Source organism: Thermobia domestica, chromosome 13, assembly GCF_964235325.1.
Source record: "Thermobia domestica chromosome 13, izTheDome1.hap1.1, whole genome shotgun sequence".
NCBI classification, from domain to species: Eukaryota; Metazoa; Arthropoda; class Insecta; order Zygentoma; family Lepismatidae; genus Thermobia; species Thermobia domestica.
In genome coordinates, this window is record NC_137466.1 from 113,350,943 (window position 1) to 113,365,226 (window position 14,284).

At 34.2% G+C, this 14,284-nt stretch overlaps 1 protein-coding gene across 1 annotated transcript in view; it reads right to left on the bottom strand.

The window, feature by feature from the left end:
• Nucleotides 1–1,416: 1,416 nt before the first annotated feature.
• The window catches only part of LOC145668439 (uncharacterized), a 62,184-nt gene continuing 49,316 nt past the window's right edge, over nt 1,417–14,284 (bottom strand). Inside the window, exons 12-13 of the mRNA XM_081736303.1 lie at nt 12,963–13,065; nt 1,417–6,167 (exon numbers count right to left, since the gene is read on the bottom strand). Coding sequence (XP_081592429.1) covers nt 6,052–6,167; nt 12,963–13,065 — 219 coding nt within the window. The 3' untranslated portion in view covers nt 1,417–6,051. The remainder of the gene's footprint in view (nt 6,168–12,962; nt 13,066–14,284) is intronic.

Consider the following 14,284-nt stretch of genomic DNA (forward strand, 5'->3'; position numbering starts at 1 on the left):
CAAATCGATTACGGAAACTTTCAAGCAATTAGGACAAAGGAGACAAAAATAGTAAAATATCTAATTATTCTAATCGTCATCTTTTATTTACGAAAGCTTTCTCAAAGTCATGTATATGTGTATTGAACAATAAGAACTTTACTATTACATAACCACAATATCTTTGTTTTGTACAAGTATACATTTCAACAAGATAATACTGTATATGAATGACGTAGCATCAAGCAAAACATGAACACAAGGACAATATATATCATATATATTTATTTATTTTTGTATAATTTGTGAAACAACACTACGTTACCAACCGTCATTCTATCAAGTATTAGAGTACGAAGAATAAATACTCCAAACAATCTTTCCAATATGTAAAGATATTTTATATCTGTCTAAACTTTACACTTTTTTTTATTTTTATTTTTAGATCAGGGAAGGATTGAAAGAATTTCACTTTTTCGTTTACAGATCTATTAAAAATGTAAACTTATGAGTTAATGATTAACTGGATGTATTTTCCAGCTTGACTTTATGTTATAAACATTTTGTTTCTTAAGATACTCTTCCCTCCACTTCAGATTGCAAGGACTTTTAAGAAAGGTACAATGTAATGATATTTACGATCTCTTTTTGGTCTTTTTTGAGTAACTGATACAGCAAAATTTTTCAGAAAATTTATGTTTCATGAAACATATTTGTGAAAAGGACCATACTTTTATACATAAATTTCTTAGATATACACACCACATCCTGGAACTTTTGATTAGTTTACATAGTAATACGTTATTGCAAAATCACTGTTCGAAGTGCTACAGAGAATTTGGAGGAACCATTTCAATTAAAGCAGTTGAACTGGGTTTTCTCCCTTCGAGCAGTGTATAGAGCTATGATTATTTATAACATAATGAAAGACAAACAAGGGAAACACATTAAATTTACAATTTAGACATTTTACATAAAACTTGTAAACGTGAATAAATTCAACTTATCTATTCTGGTTAAACATATTAGGAGCATTTTCAAGAACTTACAATTCCAGAATTTTGTTCCATTAATCCGAACATGTTTGAAAGTCTATTCTAAATTCTTTCTATATATCACAAACGATTGCCAAAATCGAAGTCCAAAGTATCTTCACAACTCATATATCTTCAGTAGTCTGTTGTTATCTTCATAATTAATATTAATTCTCTGCGTAAGGTATGATAGATTTGTAATAGATTTTCCTTTCTTCTTAGATTAATTATTTCCTTTTCAATGTCAAGGATTTTCTACACTATATTCATATAGTCTCTAGTATTTTCCCAACTTTTTTTTAATCATTTATTTGCAACTTTGGTTTGTTTGAACAAACAACGATTGCTGAAAACGATGTCATGAAACCGTTTGATCAGCTTTTGTAACAGAAACTCTGAAACGATGGATATTTTCATGAAATTAGGACATAGTTCAGTAGATATGTTTAAAAATGTGCGTTTCAACTAGATTTGATTTGATTTTTGACAGGAATTCATTGTATCATGATCGATTTACGTGATCTACTTAATCCTATTACTAATTTATTTTCAACGATACTTAAATAATTGTCGGTAAAATTTACCCACGTACAAAAATTGTTAATGGCTGCGCACGTGATACTTCAATCACCTTAAAAGCTTGCTCTGAAACAAAAATGAATGCCTTTATAATTCTGAAAATTAAGGGTCGAAGTGGACGTAAGGTTTGTTTCGGAACTGTTCACAAACGTTACGGATGAACTAAATTTTCGTCTTCTACTGGAACTTAGAAGAAAGCCTAGTTGAGTTAGAAATATTTCACAAGGATCTGTAAGTCGTATGGGTTGATTTTATACTACACATTTGGTTTGTGTTTTATTAGATTACAGGTAATATTCCCAAACATATCACTCACACTGTAAAATGCTTAGTAACAATAACATCTAATAAGCGCATGGAGAAATTCGGCACCACGCAAGCGAATGAAATCTACAGTAAATGTCTTTTCCGATTACTGCCGCAATATATATATATATATCTATATATACACATACCATATTTAGTGAAATATAAATTCTGAACTACGACATTTTTTTTAACTATAAATTATTACAACAAGTAAAATACAAAGAGAACAGAACATTACAACTACTTTTCTTCTAATCACTGTTAGGGAATTGTATTACTAATTATGTTTGCAATAGGTTTACACTGAATAAATTTGTATCTGCTCTCTAATGAGAATTTGAAATAAACATGGATACGGCCTAATTGATAATCAAGCTTTACTACATGTTCGCCATTTACAAACACGAAAACCTCCCATTTATAGACTAACAAAGAAATTTTATATAATTTAAATAAAGCGTTGTTAGTAATATTATTAAAATTTCTTAACATTAAACGCACGTATATACGTACATAAATTAGCGAATAGCTCATCAATAGTGAGGTAGAGATTGCAGGATTTTGTGTTAATAACAACAATAATGTTATACAAATAGTTAATAATAACTGGACACTGACATTTTGCATTTGCATTGTACAGGATTTCACAATATATAAGATGATCTGTGAGCTTGACTACTATCACACTTTTTCTCTCTTTTGCGCACACAAACACTGGAACTAACCATAACAGCTGAGAAAGATTTCACACAACATGCATTCACAGTTGACATATATATATATATATTTACCTTTCTCTGTACCTCGTATGACACGTCCTACTATATGGTAATATTACTATGTAAGAGGTAGTGTGTAAACAGAACTTACTTTCTATGAATAAATATCTGACATAGTGTCACATTAAAATAAATAAATGAAATTATATGAAATAAAATGAGAAAAAGGGAATAGAAGATATAAATTGTTTTTCAACTAAAAGCTAATCGTGCACATGTGAAGCGGAATAGACTTTTAGTTAAATATTTACTGAAAATTATTAAAAGGAATAATATATAAGAATTTGTTAATATTACAGTCATAATTAATATAGTTGAGATCTATACCAATAACAAGTATTATATTGCACTATATTCTCTTACACACATATACACATACATACATACACATATACACATTTAGGAAAGTGATACAGCAATTATCTATTGCTCATATGGCTATCAAATGGTACCTGGAGTAATGAACTGAAAGCATGATTTAAAACTATTATTGCATTAGGGAAAGTATGGGGTATGGGTGAATGTTGGATTTATCAGTTTTCCTTTAATCATATTAGCATTATCTAAATTTGTTAAAGAATATAAAAAGACGATGTATGTATCACAGTAACGGTTATGAAATGTGTATGAAGAGCTGAGTAAAGAAACAGGATCATTAAAGAGATCTGTAATACAATATCAGTACAAACAATGTAAAACATAAACATACATGTTACTTTTAATCTTTTTGTTAAATGTGCAATACATATAAAATTATATTTATAATGTCTAGTAATTATCAAACTACTGATTAACTGTAACTGTTTTGCTTGTAGACTCATTCAGATCTATGCTATTTATTCCTCCCTGTCCTTAAAAAAATAGTTTTACAATACAGTATTTCTTAGTATGTTGTTGCAGTGTGCTACATTACTTACATTTGCTACCTTGTAACACAAAGTCTAATTGTAGAGTTAAAAATCTCGATTTTTCACATCAATCATTTATTTTTACCAATTTAAAACAGTAACAGCAATCAACCACAAAATATTGAAATCCCATATTATTTATTTATTTGCTTCTGAATGGTACTGACAGCTATCTAATTCTCATTCTTCATATATATATACACAGCTTAGTTATTCAACTGTTTCTATAACCTATAAACGAGTACCATTAACATGTTTTAAGATAAATAACAAAAATATTGTAGAAATAAAAGACAACGTAGAGTTACACAGAAAAAAAATGATACTTCAGAGTTGAAAAAAACAGCATATGATTCTTCTCCAACCGTAAATTGTACATCCATAATTAACTGTATCATTAATGTGAACCAATGTTTTTGGTACGATTGTTTTTGCAACGCAGTTTATTCTTATTACTATGTTGGTAACATGCGTATATTCACGTTAAGAATTCTTCAATGAAAATACTTTTCCTTTAAGCTATACTTTTCCTAAAGAGAATCTTTTGGAAGATTCCATAGTTAATTTCCAAATTACTGGTACTTCTCAAGTTAAATGCGATATTGTTGGTAAATAAAAAAAAAAATCTGATAACAGAACATACGCTTTGGTTGCTGCCTTCCTGAAAATTTGAAATGTATTTACCTATGAAATGATTATGAGCCGTAACTATGGAAACAAATCTGTTTGCGGCTACAGGGAATTAGTTTGCAAGTTGCCTATTTCTAAGTATTGGGGACGCCTTCATGAAGTAGAAAGAATGAAAAACATGAAGTGTTTGATCACTTATTGCCAATTATAAATTGAGCAATTTTAAGCGTAGTAGTTGTATTTATATAGTTAAACCTATGGTGGAAACAAATTTGATTATCTAATTTCCATTTTTCGAGCAAGAAAAATATTTAATAGAATCAAACATGAAAAGTACCACTAATGAACTGAAGTTCTTTAGATAAAATAAGTCAGGTTTGTAACAACAATAAACCGAAAACTGCCCCATTATTTTTAGACTGTAATAATTTTTAATACAAGTATAATATAAATAAAAACAATTTTCGAGATTAATCGTACTCTGTTACATACATGGTACTTTTAATTGCACTCTACTCTCAAATTTTCATTCCATCTATTTAATGATTATTTGTGGGCTTAATTATTTGGCTTTTACGCCTTATATTATTAACAGTATAGAAATTTCCTCTTATAAAATCTGCTTTATCAACATTTGAATGATTTTTTACCAATCACAGTGTTTGAAAATAAATCTTACTTTATTTAACTTGTATAATATTTTAATGAAAAAGAATAATCTGTTCTGAGTTAAAGAGAAAGGAAAGTTTACTAGTGGGAACAGATTTGGAAAGCCACCGTACAATATTTGTGTAATATGATATATGCAAATTGACTTGACTCTTCATTGATAGATCATCCAGACTTTCACCTACTAGCCTGAAGGAAACCTAACAGTGAATATTCGTCTGGATGGACGGCATAAGACTTTAAACCCGACATCTTTTTGACTCAGTCCGCAACATAGTGTTGCTCCTTCAGGTCTTTCACACGATATTAATCACATCAGAACATTAAAATTCACTTTTTGTAGTAAAATTCGATGTCCTGTCAGAGCTAGCACTACTAAATCTTTATTGGTTACGTTGATCTTATTTTATATACTTAATAAATTTCATCCTATCAGTGCCAATAATGTTTTCATATTAAAATACGGTTACACACAGAATGCAAATTATTACAAAAAGTCAACAATATTATGTACACACATAACAAAATGTGATTAACTGCAATAAAACCAGAGATAAATATATATTTATGATACAAAGTGAGTACTAACGCGAAATACATATTTATATATACATATGTGATGCTAATGGTGAAATATACAAAGATCGAAAAGAAACTAAATATTTTGAACGTGATGACACTGCAAAATCACGTGTTTCCTGAGCTATATACACCGTCGATAAATTCTAATATATTGCAAAAACTTGTTGAGTCAATTCAGTTGTGAAATTCCTTCAATCACATCCAAACACCCTGTCGTACAAGACATTAAACCAACAGAATATAAATCGGAACACTGTATACATAGTAGCACAATTTTCTTAAAATGCATATAAAATGTAATACTGCTCTCTAATATACTGAAGTTGAGTTTAAAAAATATGTGAGCATTGCAGGCCAATCTGCATTTATTATTATGTATATATAATATGAGCTACCACAGTTTTTAAAAAGTCAACATCAGACTGCATCCACAAACGGATACTAGCAAAGAGCATTCTAAAGGTATTAGAGTTGTCTTTTTCTTTCTTTTGCTTGTACAGACGGTGATTTCTTACTTTTTCAAACAGGAACCTGTACGCCATGTTGCCAGGCGACAAGGCCAAGTTCCCCACTCCACAAATTTCACTCTGTCAGTTGGTACGGTATTCCCATTTTTCGTTTCCACAGGAGAAAGCCAACGAACACTCCGAGACAAATACCAAGAACAGCCATTGAGAACCCCAGACCAGCAACAGATCCTAAAATAGTAAATATATTAAACTATGTAAGTTACAGAGTGAACCAGAACGATAAAGCATTATAGAAAGCAGAGAGCATTATTATTTGAACTCTCATGACCAAAAATTATGAGATGTTTTCCATCCATACCATCGGCGGGTGGTACATGCAAGGAGCTTGGTAGTGAACTGTTACGTACTGCGTGTTTCGTTGGATAGGTACGATATGCAAAGGAAGCATAGGGGATGGCACAAAGACGACATTACGTATCATCGGAAGACAGAAATGGGTCGAAGTTAACGAGCTGTGGTTGAGGACTTGAATATGGCTCGAAGTATAATTTCCCGACTGTGAACAAGATTTAAGGAGGGCAAAGATATTCGAAAATAATGTGGGGTAGGTCACCCACGTATCATAATTCAGCGCGAAGACCACTATTTGGCATTAAATGTTTAACGATATCCAATCAGCAATACATCTGTATTAGTTCGAGACCTTCCAGTAGTCTCTGGGACTTTCGTCTCCAACAAATTGTGTATCGACGGCTACACGAGGTGTTCCTTTACGCAAAGCAACCTGCTCGATATGTTGCATTCACACCAGGACAACGTTAGGACTGCTTAAGATGATGTCTAGCTTAGAGTGAGTAGACCCAATAACTTTTAATCTTCACTGATGAGTCTCGGTTCAGTATGGGAAGTTTATTAACGTCTGTACATCTTATTAGAATTAGGGACCCATTATGATTCTGCCAATTTGGTGGAACGAGATCTCATGGCGAAGCCGGGTTATGGTCTGGGTTGGCATCATGTTAAAGGCACGGAAATTCCTGTGTGTGTGTGTGTGTTCCTGCAGGTACTGTGACAGGTACGATTTACAGGGACGTTATTCTCCAACAATATGGGCAACTCTTCCGTGGTGTAAATGGCCCTAGGTTTCGTCTAGTGAACGATAATGCCTGTCCACATAGGATGCAGGTAGTCGAAAAATAATTGGAACACAACGCGTTTGGAGTGATATCACGCTCTTCGGATCTTAATCTGATTGAACATGTCTGGGACGCTCTTGAACGACGGATTGCGACTTGAAATTTATAACCCCGCATTTGGGATGCCTTCCGACACGGATGCTTTGTAGGAGTGGAATATATTATCACACGAGCTGCTGGATCACACTAACGAAATCTGTGCAACCTATATAGTCGTTTAGGATGACCATCCTGATTCTGAACGTCTGTAGTGATGTCAACCAGGACCGACGTACAATGAACAGGATGAACCTACACGCGGTAGGTATTTCACAGTCGCCATTTGTTGTGTTATTCTGTGTCATTTGATCTTCAGTGCGGTTCCTGGTTTATCTCTTCAACGCGTTCGATTCTGCAGATCGGCATCAGTCCCACGTCTTAATTCGTTTGTTATTTTCACATAGTGTTCCTTAACTTCTGGACACGAATGTACTTGTTTTAACTATTACTTATAACAGTATAAACATGAAAGACGAGAACGTATATCTTACTTTATTAACGATTACTGTAATCAGATATTCATTCACGCTTTCAGCCAACATAGCAGCACGATAGAAAAGTTACTGGGATAAGATTAAATGAAAAGTGGAAACAATATGAAATAAATTCACAATTAGAAACGTATGTGCTTTCGATTATGTTAAAACATTCGTAAATGCTAAATTAAACTTACTTTGAATTCAGAGGTACAAATTTATTTGACTATTGTTTTATTTTAAAAATTATATACAAAGCGGACCATTTATCTGGAAACTTCCTTTTAACTTTCAAACTAATTGAAAAAATCGATGAAATTTTTTATGATACAAATACTGGCAGGGAAACACTCTACTACATCACAAGATTGAAAGTGTTGCCAATCCAACATAAAGTTGTATTAAAAAAAAAAAAAAATATTACATCAGGTTATTACAAATTTCAAATCTAATGTTAATCTTTTCCACTGCTTTAGTGGCTAAAGTGTGCGCCTCTGGAGCACGTGGTTCCAGGTTTGATTCCCAGTGGGAGAGATCAAATTTAATTTCACAATCATTCATTTTCATTACTCATAGTTTTGTTTAGCCTAAAATGCATAAATGTGAGATGTCAAATACTAATACTACTACTACTACTAATAATAATAATAATAAAATCTACATGTCGAAAGAAAACTTTATTATTCAGCGTTACAAACTAAGGACAATACAGTATTAAACAATCGTAAACAATCCAAAATTTAAAGGTCTCTACAACGGTAACAAGGCAAGTGAGACGGACATGTCATTGGACATCTATTACTGTTTTAGGTGTCTCCAAATTTTGGATGTTTACGGATGTCTGTGATACTATATACAGGGTTATTACAAATGAATCATCGGGTTTTGTATGAATGTATTTCACAAAGTATTACATACAAAATAATGATTGATACATCATTTGAAAAAGCACGTTTTCAAGTTCTCATCATTACACATCATTACGAATGTTCTCTGTACGCTCCTCGTGTTACACGACACTCATCTATGCGGTAGTCAAGCTCAGCCCATACACGTTCGAGCATATCCCTGTCAATGTTCGCTAGCGCAGCAGTGATGCGATCCTTGAGTTCAGACAATGTTGTCGGCAAAGGTGGTACGTACATATTGCCTTTCACATATCATCAAGAAAAAAAAATCACAAACTATAAGATCGGGAGACCTTGGGGGGCACTTTACGAGTGCCAAATCATCCTGAGCACATCGCACACCCCACCTATTCCGAACTTCCCTGTTCAGATATCGACGCACTTCTCTATGTCAATGAGGCGAAGCTCCGTCTTGTTGGAATATGAAGTGCAGGTCATCAGTTATCAGGCTCGGAAACAACCAGTCTTGTAACATGTGTAAGTACGTCATACCCGTCAATGATTCTAAAGGAAAAAAAGTAGGGCCCGTAAACTTTTCTACACGAAACAGCAGGGAAGACATTGATCTTGGGAGAAACTCTCTCAATCTCCACTGTAGCATGGGGATTTTCCGCCCCATATGCTGACGTTGTGATGATTCACAATGCCGCTTAGGTGGAACGTCGCCTCTTCAATGAACATGGATTTGGCGGGAAAATTTGTCGTCTTACATTTCTTCCTGGAAACGTTCACAAAATTCAGTCTGATGGTGCGGTCGTAAACGTGGCAACAGCTGTATGCGATGTGGTTTCTGACGTAATCGCTTTCGCAGAATCTTCCACACAGTTGGATGATGAATGCTCAGTTCGCGACTTGCACGACATGTAGATTTCTTTGGGCTACGAAGGAACACATTTCAGACTTTCTCCACTGTTTCCTCCGAGATAGGTGGTCGCCCGGAGCTTTTCCCTTTACAGAGGCAGCCTGTGTCCTTAAACTGTCGATACCATAGCAAACTGCTTTGGTGGGTTGGTGGTTATATGTTGTACTGTCTTCGGAACGCACGCTGCACAGTGGTGACGGATTCTGTCTTCACATATTCCATCACCTTAAAGCTTTCTGTTGATTATTCGCCATTTTGCAAACTGTTATCAACCTGCCATCTGGTAAGTCACAACGGAACCGCAATGACATAAACAACACTTTAAAGTATGCTCTTTCGATTGGTTATTAGTACACTGAGAAAAAAATGTACGTGGCGTACGTAAAACCGTATGTTACATTTGTAAATCCTGTAGTTTTACAGGATTTAACGTACAGCAAATTTATAACTGAAAACGCATGTTTTATAATACTTTCTGTATAAGTGTTTCATCTGTACGTACTTTTCATATGAAACAATATGGGCGGTCAGGATCTTACATACAAATGGACGTATATAACATATAACTGACGAACGTAACATTCGTATGATGTAACATCTAAGGGTAGTGCTTATGTGGCATACGGATAACGTATGCTCCGTACTGATTTCTGTAGTAAGCAAAATGATTCCGTATATTTGTACAATATACCGCTGTCCGGAGAATAGATTTTTCTCAGTGCATAAATAAGCACAAATAAGTGGGCGTCAAGTTATATAATATTTGAAGTTATAAGACTTTAAAACCTGATGAATCATTTGTAATAACTAAAGTCTGGATTTGTATGTAATTACATATTTTTTCTTTCATATGTAGGTTCGTCAAATCCTTAAATGTTTGTGATTCACAACTGTAGGGTGCTTCAACTCAAGTTTCATATTACATATTTTGATCAATATTACATATTTCTATGGTTTCTACATTTATTTTATTTTATTTATTTATTTATTTTTACATAAAACTGTCTTGAAATTTTGCGTTTACTGAAATTTTAATTTAAAATAACAAAAAACTCTCCAACTGTGCAAGGCTTGCATCTAGATTCAATTTTGTCATGTCTATCTTTTCGTTTCTTTACCGAAAGAGAAATATCCTTTTTTTTTTTTTATTTATCAAACCATGTTTCGCAGAATTTTCGCCGATAACAAAAGAAATATAAGAAAAAACAAGTAAAAATCCTTCCTTCGGGGTACATTAGCAGCGCCCTTTATTCTCAACTCTGGAGGAAGACGGATCACGTGCCTGACAGGCGACTGGCCAGGGAATTCCTAAACTGAAGTCTATTTGATTGTTATCGGAGGTCGGATGGGAAAAAAGATGAAAGCAAATCCTGCAATTCAAGTTAAAACTGTATGCTAGTGTGCTTCCAGGAATTTACTGGAAGAGTTCGTTCCAAGAAGCTGGCGACAATGGCAATATCATAGCAGGTAACCTAAGCTTTCAAAGAACTTCGCTTGTTCAACTGAATGACAGGAGAACAGTACTCTAGTATTGCAGTTCCAAAACGCACGTGCTCTGTATTGACCGTCGAAGTTAGAAATGGCTCCAGTTGCCTCAACTTTATCCGCGAAATTGCGGTCGTGGGTAACTATCGATGATGCGTTTACTACGGACGGTAAAGTGGTGTTGTGCCAAGTGTGTAATAAAAAAATTGGATGTTCAATGAAATTTCAGTTAGAACAACATGTACGAAGTGCACTCCATGCAAGAAATAAAAATTTGCAAACTGCCAAAAAAACAAGTACTCTTGACACAAATGCATCAAGATACTTCAGCGAGTGAGTTTTCCAAAGACTTGTGCCAAGCAATGATAGCAGCAAACATTCCTTGGAACAAAGTTCAAGTGCCAAAATACCGTGCTTTTCTGGAGAAGTACTGCGGGCGTCGAATTCCTGACGAATCCACTCTTCGAAAGTGTTATCTCGAAGTTTGTTATAGGGAAGCTATAGATACCATTAGGGCAGAAATAGGTAGTTCATATATATTTGGATTTCTGTGGACGAAATAACAGACGTTTTGGGACGTTATGTAGCAAATTTAGTGATTGGAAACTTAAGTGAAGATGCTCTATCTAAATCCTATCTTATTGCAAGTAAATTGCTGGAACGCACGAATCATTCCACGAATGCTCGCTTTGTAAACGATGGTCTTAAAGTGTTGTGGCCGGGAGGAGTTCAGGAAGAAAAAGTCCTTGTTCTCTATACAGACAGTGCAGCGTACATGTTAAAAGCGGCTAGAGCACTTACAGTTTTTTTACCCTCACTTAATTCATTTCATTTGTATGGCGCATGCTCTTCAGCGTGTTGCTGAAGAGGTGAGGGACAACTTTTGCGAAGTAAATCAACTAGTTTCTTCCACGAAAAAAAATGTTTGTTAAGGCGCCACAACGTATTCAAGTTTACAGAGATCAACTGCCAGACGTGTCACTTCCTCCGGAGCCTGTGCTAACGCGATGGGGCACTTGGATACAGGCAGTACATTTCTACAATGAACATTTTCAAAAAATTAAGCCTGTTGTTCATTTATTTCCATCGGAGTCTGCTGTGTCAGTTGGCATTGCTCAGAAACTATTTAATGGCTCAAAAGTAGCGTGGGATATCGCATATATAGACAGCAATTTTGGTTGGCTACCTACAAGCATTAAAAAGCTAGAGACTGTTGGGCGGGCTGCAAGGTGTGTGTGTGGAGATGTAGGAGAAAAAGCTCGAAAGAAACTACATGCAGTGCTGGAAAGAAACCCGTGTTACGATAGCCTATTGGCAGTGTGTGAGATTCTCAGTGGTGAAACAAGAACCCCCTGAAGATATTTTCCCCAACTACATCCCCCTGTTGAAATACGCTCCTGTTACCTGATGTGATGTGGAGAGATCATTCTCTGCATACAAGAATATTTTATCCAATCGCCGACAAAATTTTACTTCTGATCATTTGGAAATGTACCTTGTAACCCATTGTGCAACAACACACAGTTGAACTGCAGGTACATCTTTTGTAAGTACATTATTTCAAATTAAAAATGTTCATTAGTGGAAATATTCTTCAATCTTAGTTCAGCTTGTATTGTTTAAAAGATATAGGACTGCTTTTCCTTGCATGAAATAAATATATATAAAACAATACATTTCTTCTTAAGTTGCTTTTAGTATTTAAATTTGTATATTGCGTATAATTCATTTCAAGATTGGGTCGTGGTGACGGATGCGCATTTAGTGTAAAAGGTTCTAGATTTGAAACGGGACCACACCACATGAGATTTTTGACGTACAAATGCCGTATGCATTGTTTTTCTCGGGGTTTTCCTAATAATATAACATTTAAAATGATACTACAGTAATTGTACAAGTTCCCGAATTAGTACAGCTCTGAAGGTAAACACAGTTAGTGCGTTTGAAACGCCATTCAAATAAAATAAACACGGATGGAATATCAACGAACTTTGAATGTTATTGAATTATAGACTGTCTACTATGATTACAGAAATTATTAATTTTATTTCACATACCTGCTGTATAATTTGCATGAAGATACATAACCGATCTTCTTCTTGCAAGGGGATGGACAGATTCTGAAGTCCTTTCTAGCGAGCCCGGTTGAATTTGGACCAACTGAAGAAAAAATATATAAATGTGTTACTATACAATTGACGTATCAGTAGGGGCACGAGTTTTTCGCACTAAGAATTTGAAAATTTCGCATTTCGTTTTTCATATTTCGCGTTTTGTCGCATTTTCCAAATAAAGTTTCGCATTTTGTAGCTCTTGTGGAAAAGATTTTCCCTGACATTTTTATAGCTGTTCCTTCTATTCATAGATAACTACAGAAATAAATCATTAATTACCTAAAAACAAAATACACTGAATATTTCACTTGGCATTGTAAATTTCACTTATAGAAAATTATATTTTTTTAAATCAAACTGAAGGAAAATCAGTAACTAAGCTTATTATGAGTAGAAAAGTTCTGCTGTCTTCTGAAAGGTATAAGTTGTATTTAAGCATTAAACATAAGCATGTTACATGTTTCCACATTTTCCTCCTTCATTGTTGTACGTTTGTCACATATTACCAGTCTATGCCATTGGCTAGCTAATTAAAATGCTCCTCCCCATCCAGCTGCGATGGTGATAGCTAACGCGCAACATGTTCTCTATAGCAGTGCCAGAATCACCCGAAATGCACCGTTCATGCCAAGTTCTACCATTCTGTCAGCGGGAAACTAGCGTTTCCTTATTAATGAAACTTAACTTTACTTATTGGCGTATCTTTAAAATTTTGCGTATTGTTAGAAATTCGCGCAAAACTGTCAATTTCGCGTTTTATCGCGTAATGGAAACTAATGAAAATACACACACACTATCATAAAACGGCAAGAAACTGAAAATTACTTAATTCTGACGCATTTCGTTTTATCGCGCATTGCGAAAAACTCGTGCCTCTACGTATCAGTAAGAATTATTTGCAAGACAAAATTGTATATCAATGTTACAGTTATTTTAAGAATGAAATGAAATAGTAGGTTCAAAAATTCTATTCACACATGCCAGCTTTAGTATATTTAGTATTATATCGAATTGATAAGGTGTAGCTTCACTACTCTTCCCCAGTGAGTCCCATCTCATATATATATATATATCCTAAATGTTTTTTATTTCTCTTATTCCTATTTTTATCCTCTATGAGCACGGCTCCAGGGAACAGCCAAAATACTGGAAGCGCAATAAATTTTCAGGAATTAGAGACTAAAGTAAGTGAAATGAATTATAGCTTAATTTCAAATAAGTAATCAAAATTTTAAACAGATATTTCAAAAACACATCTATAAAAT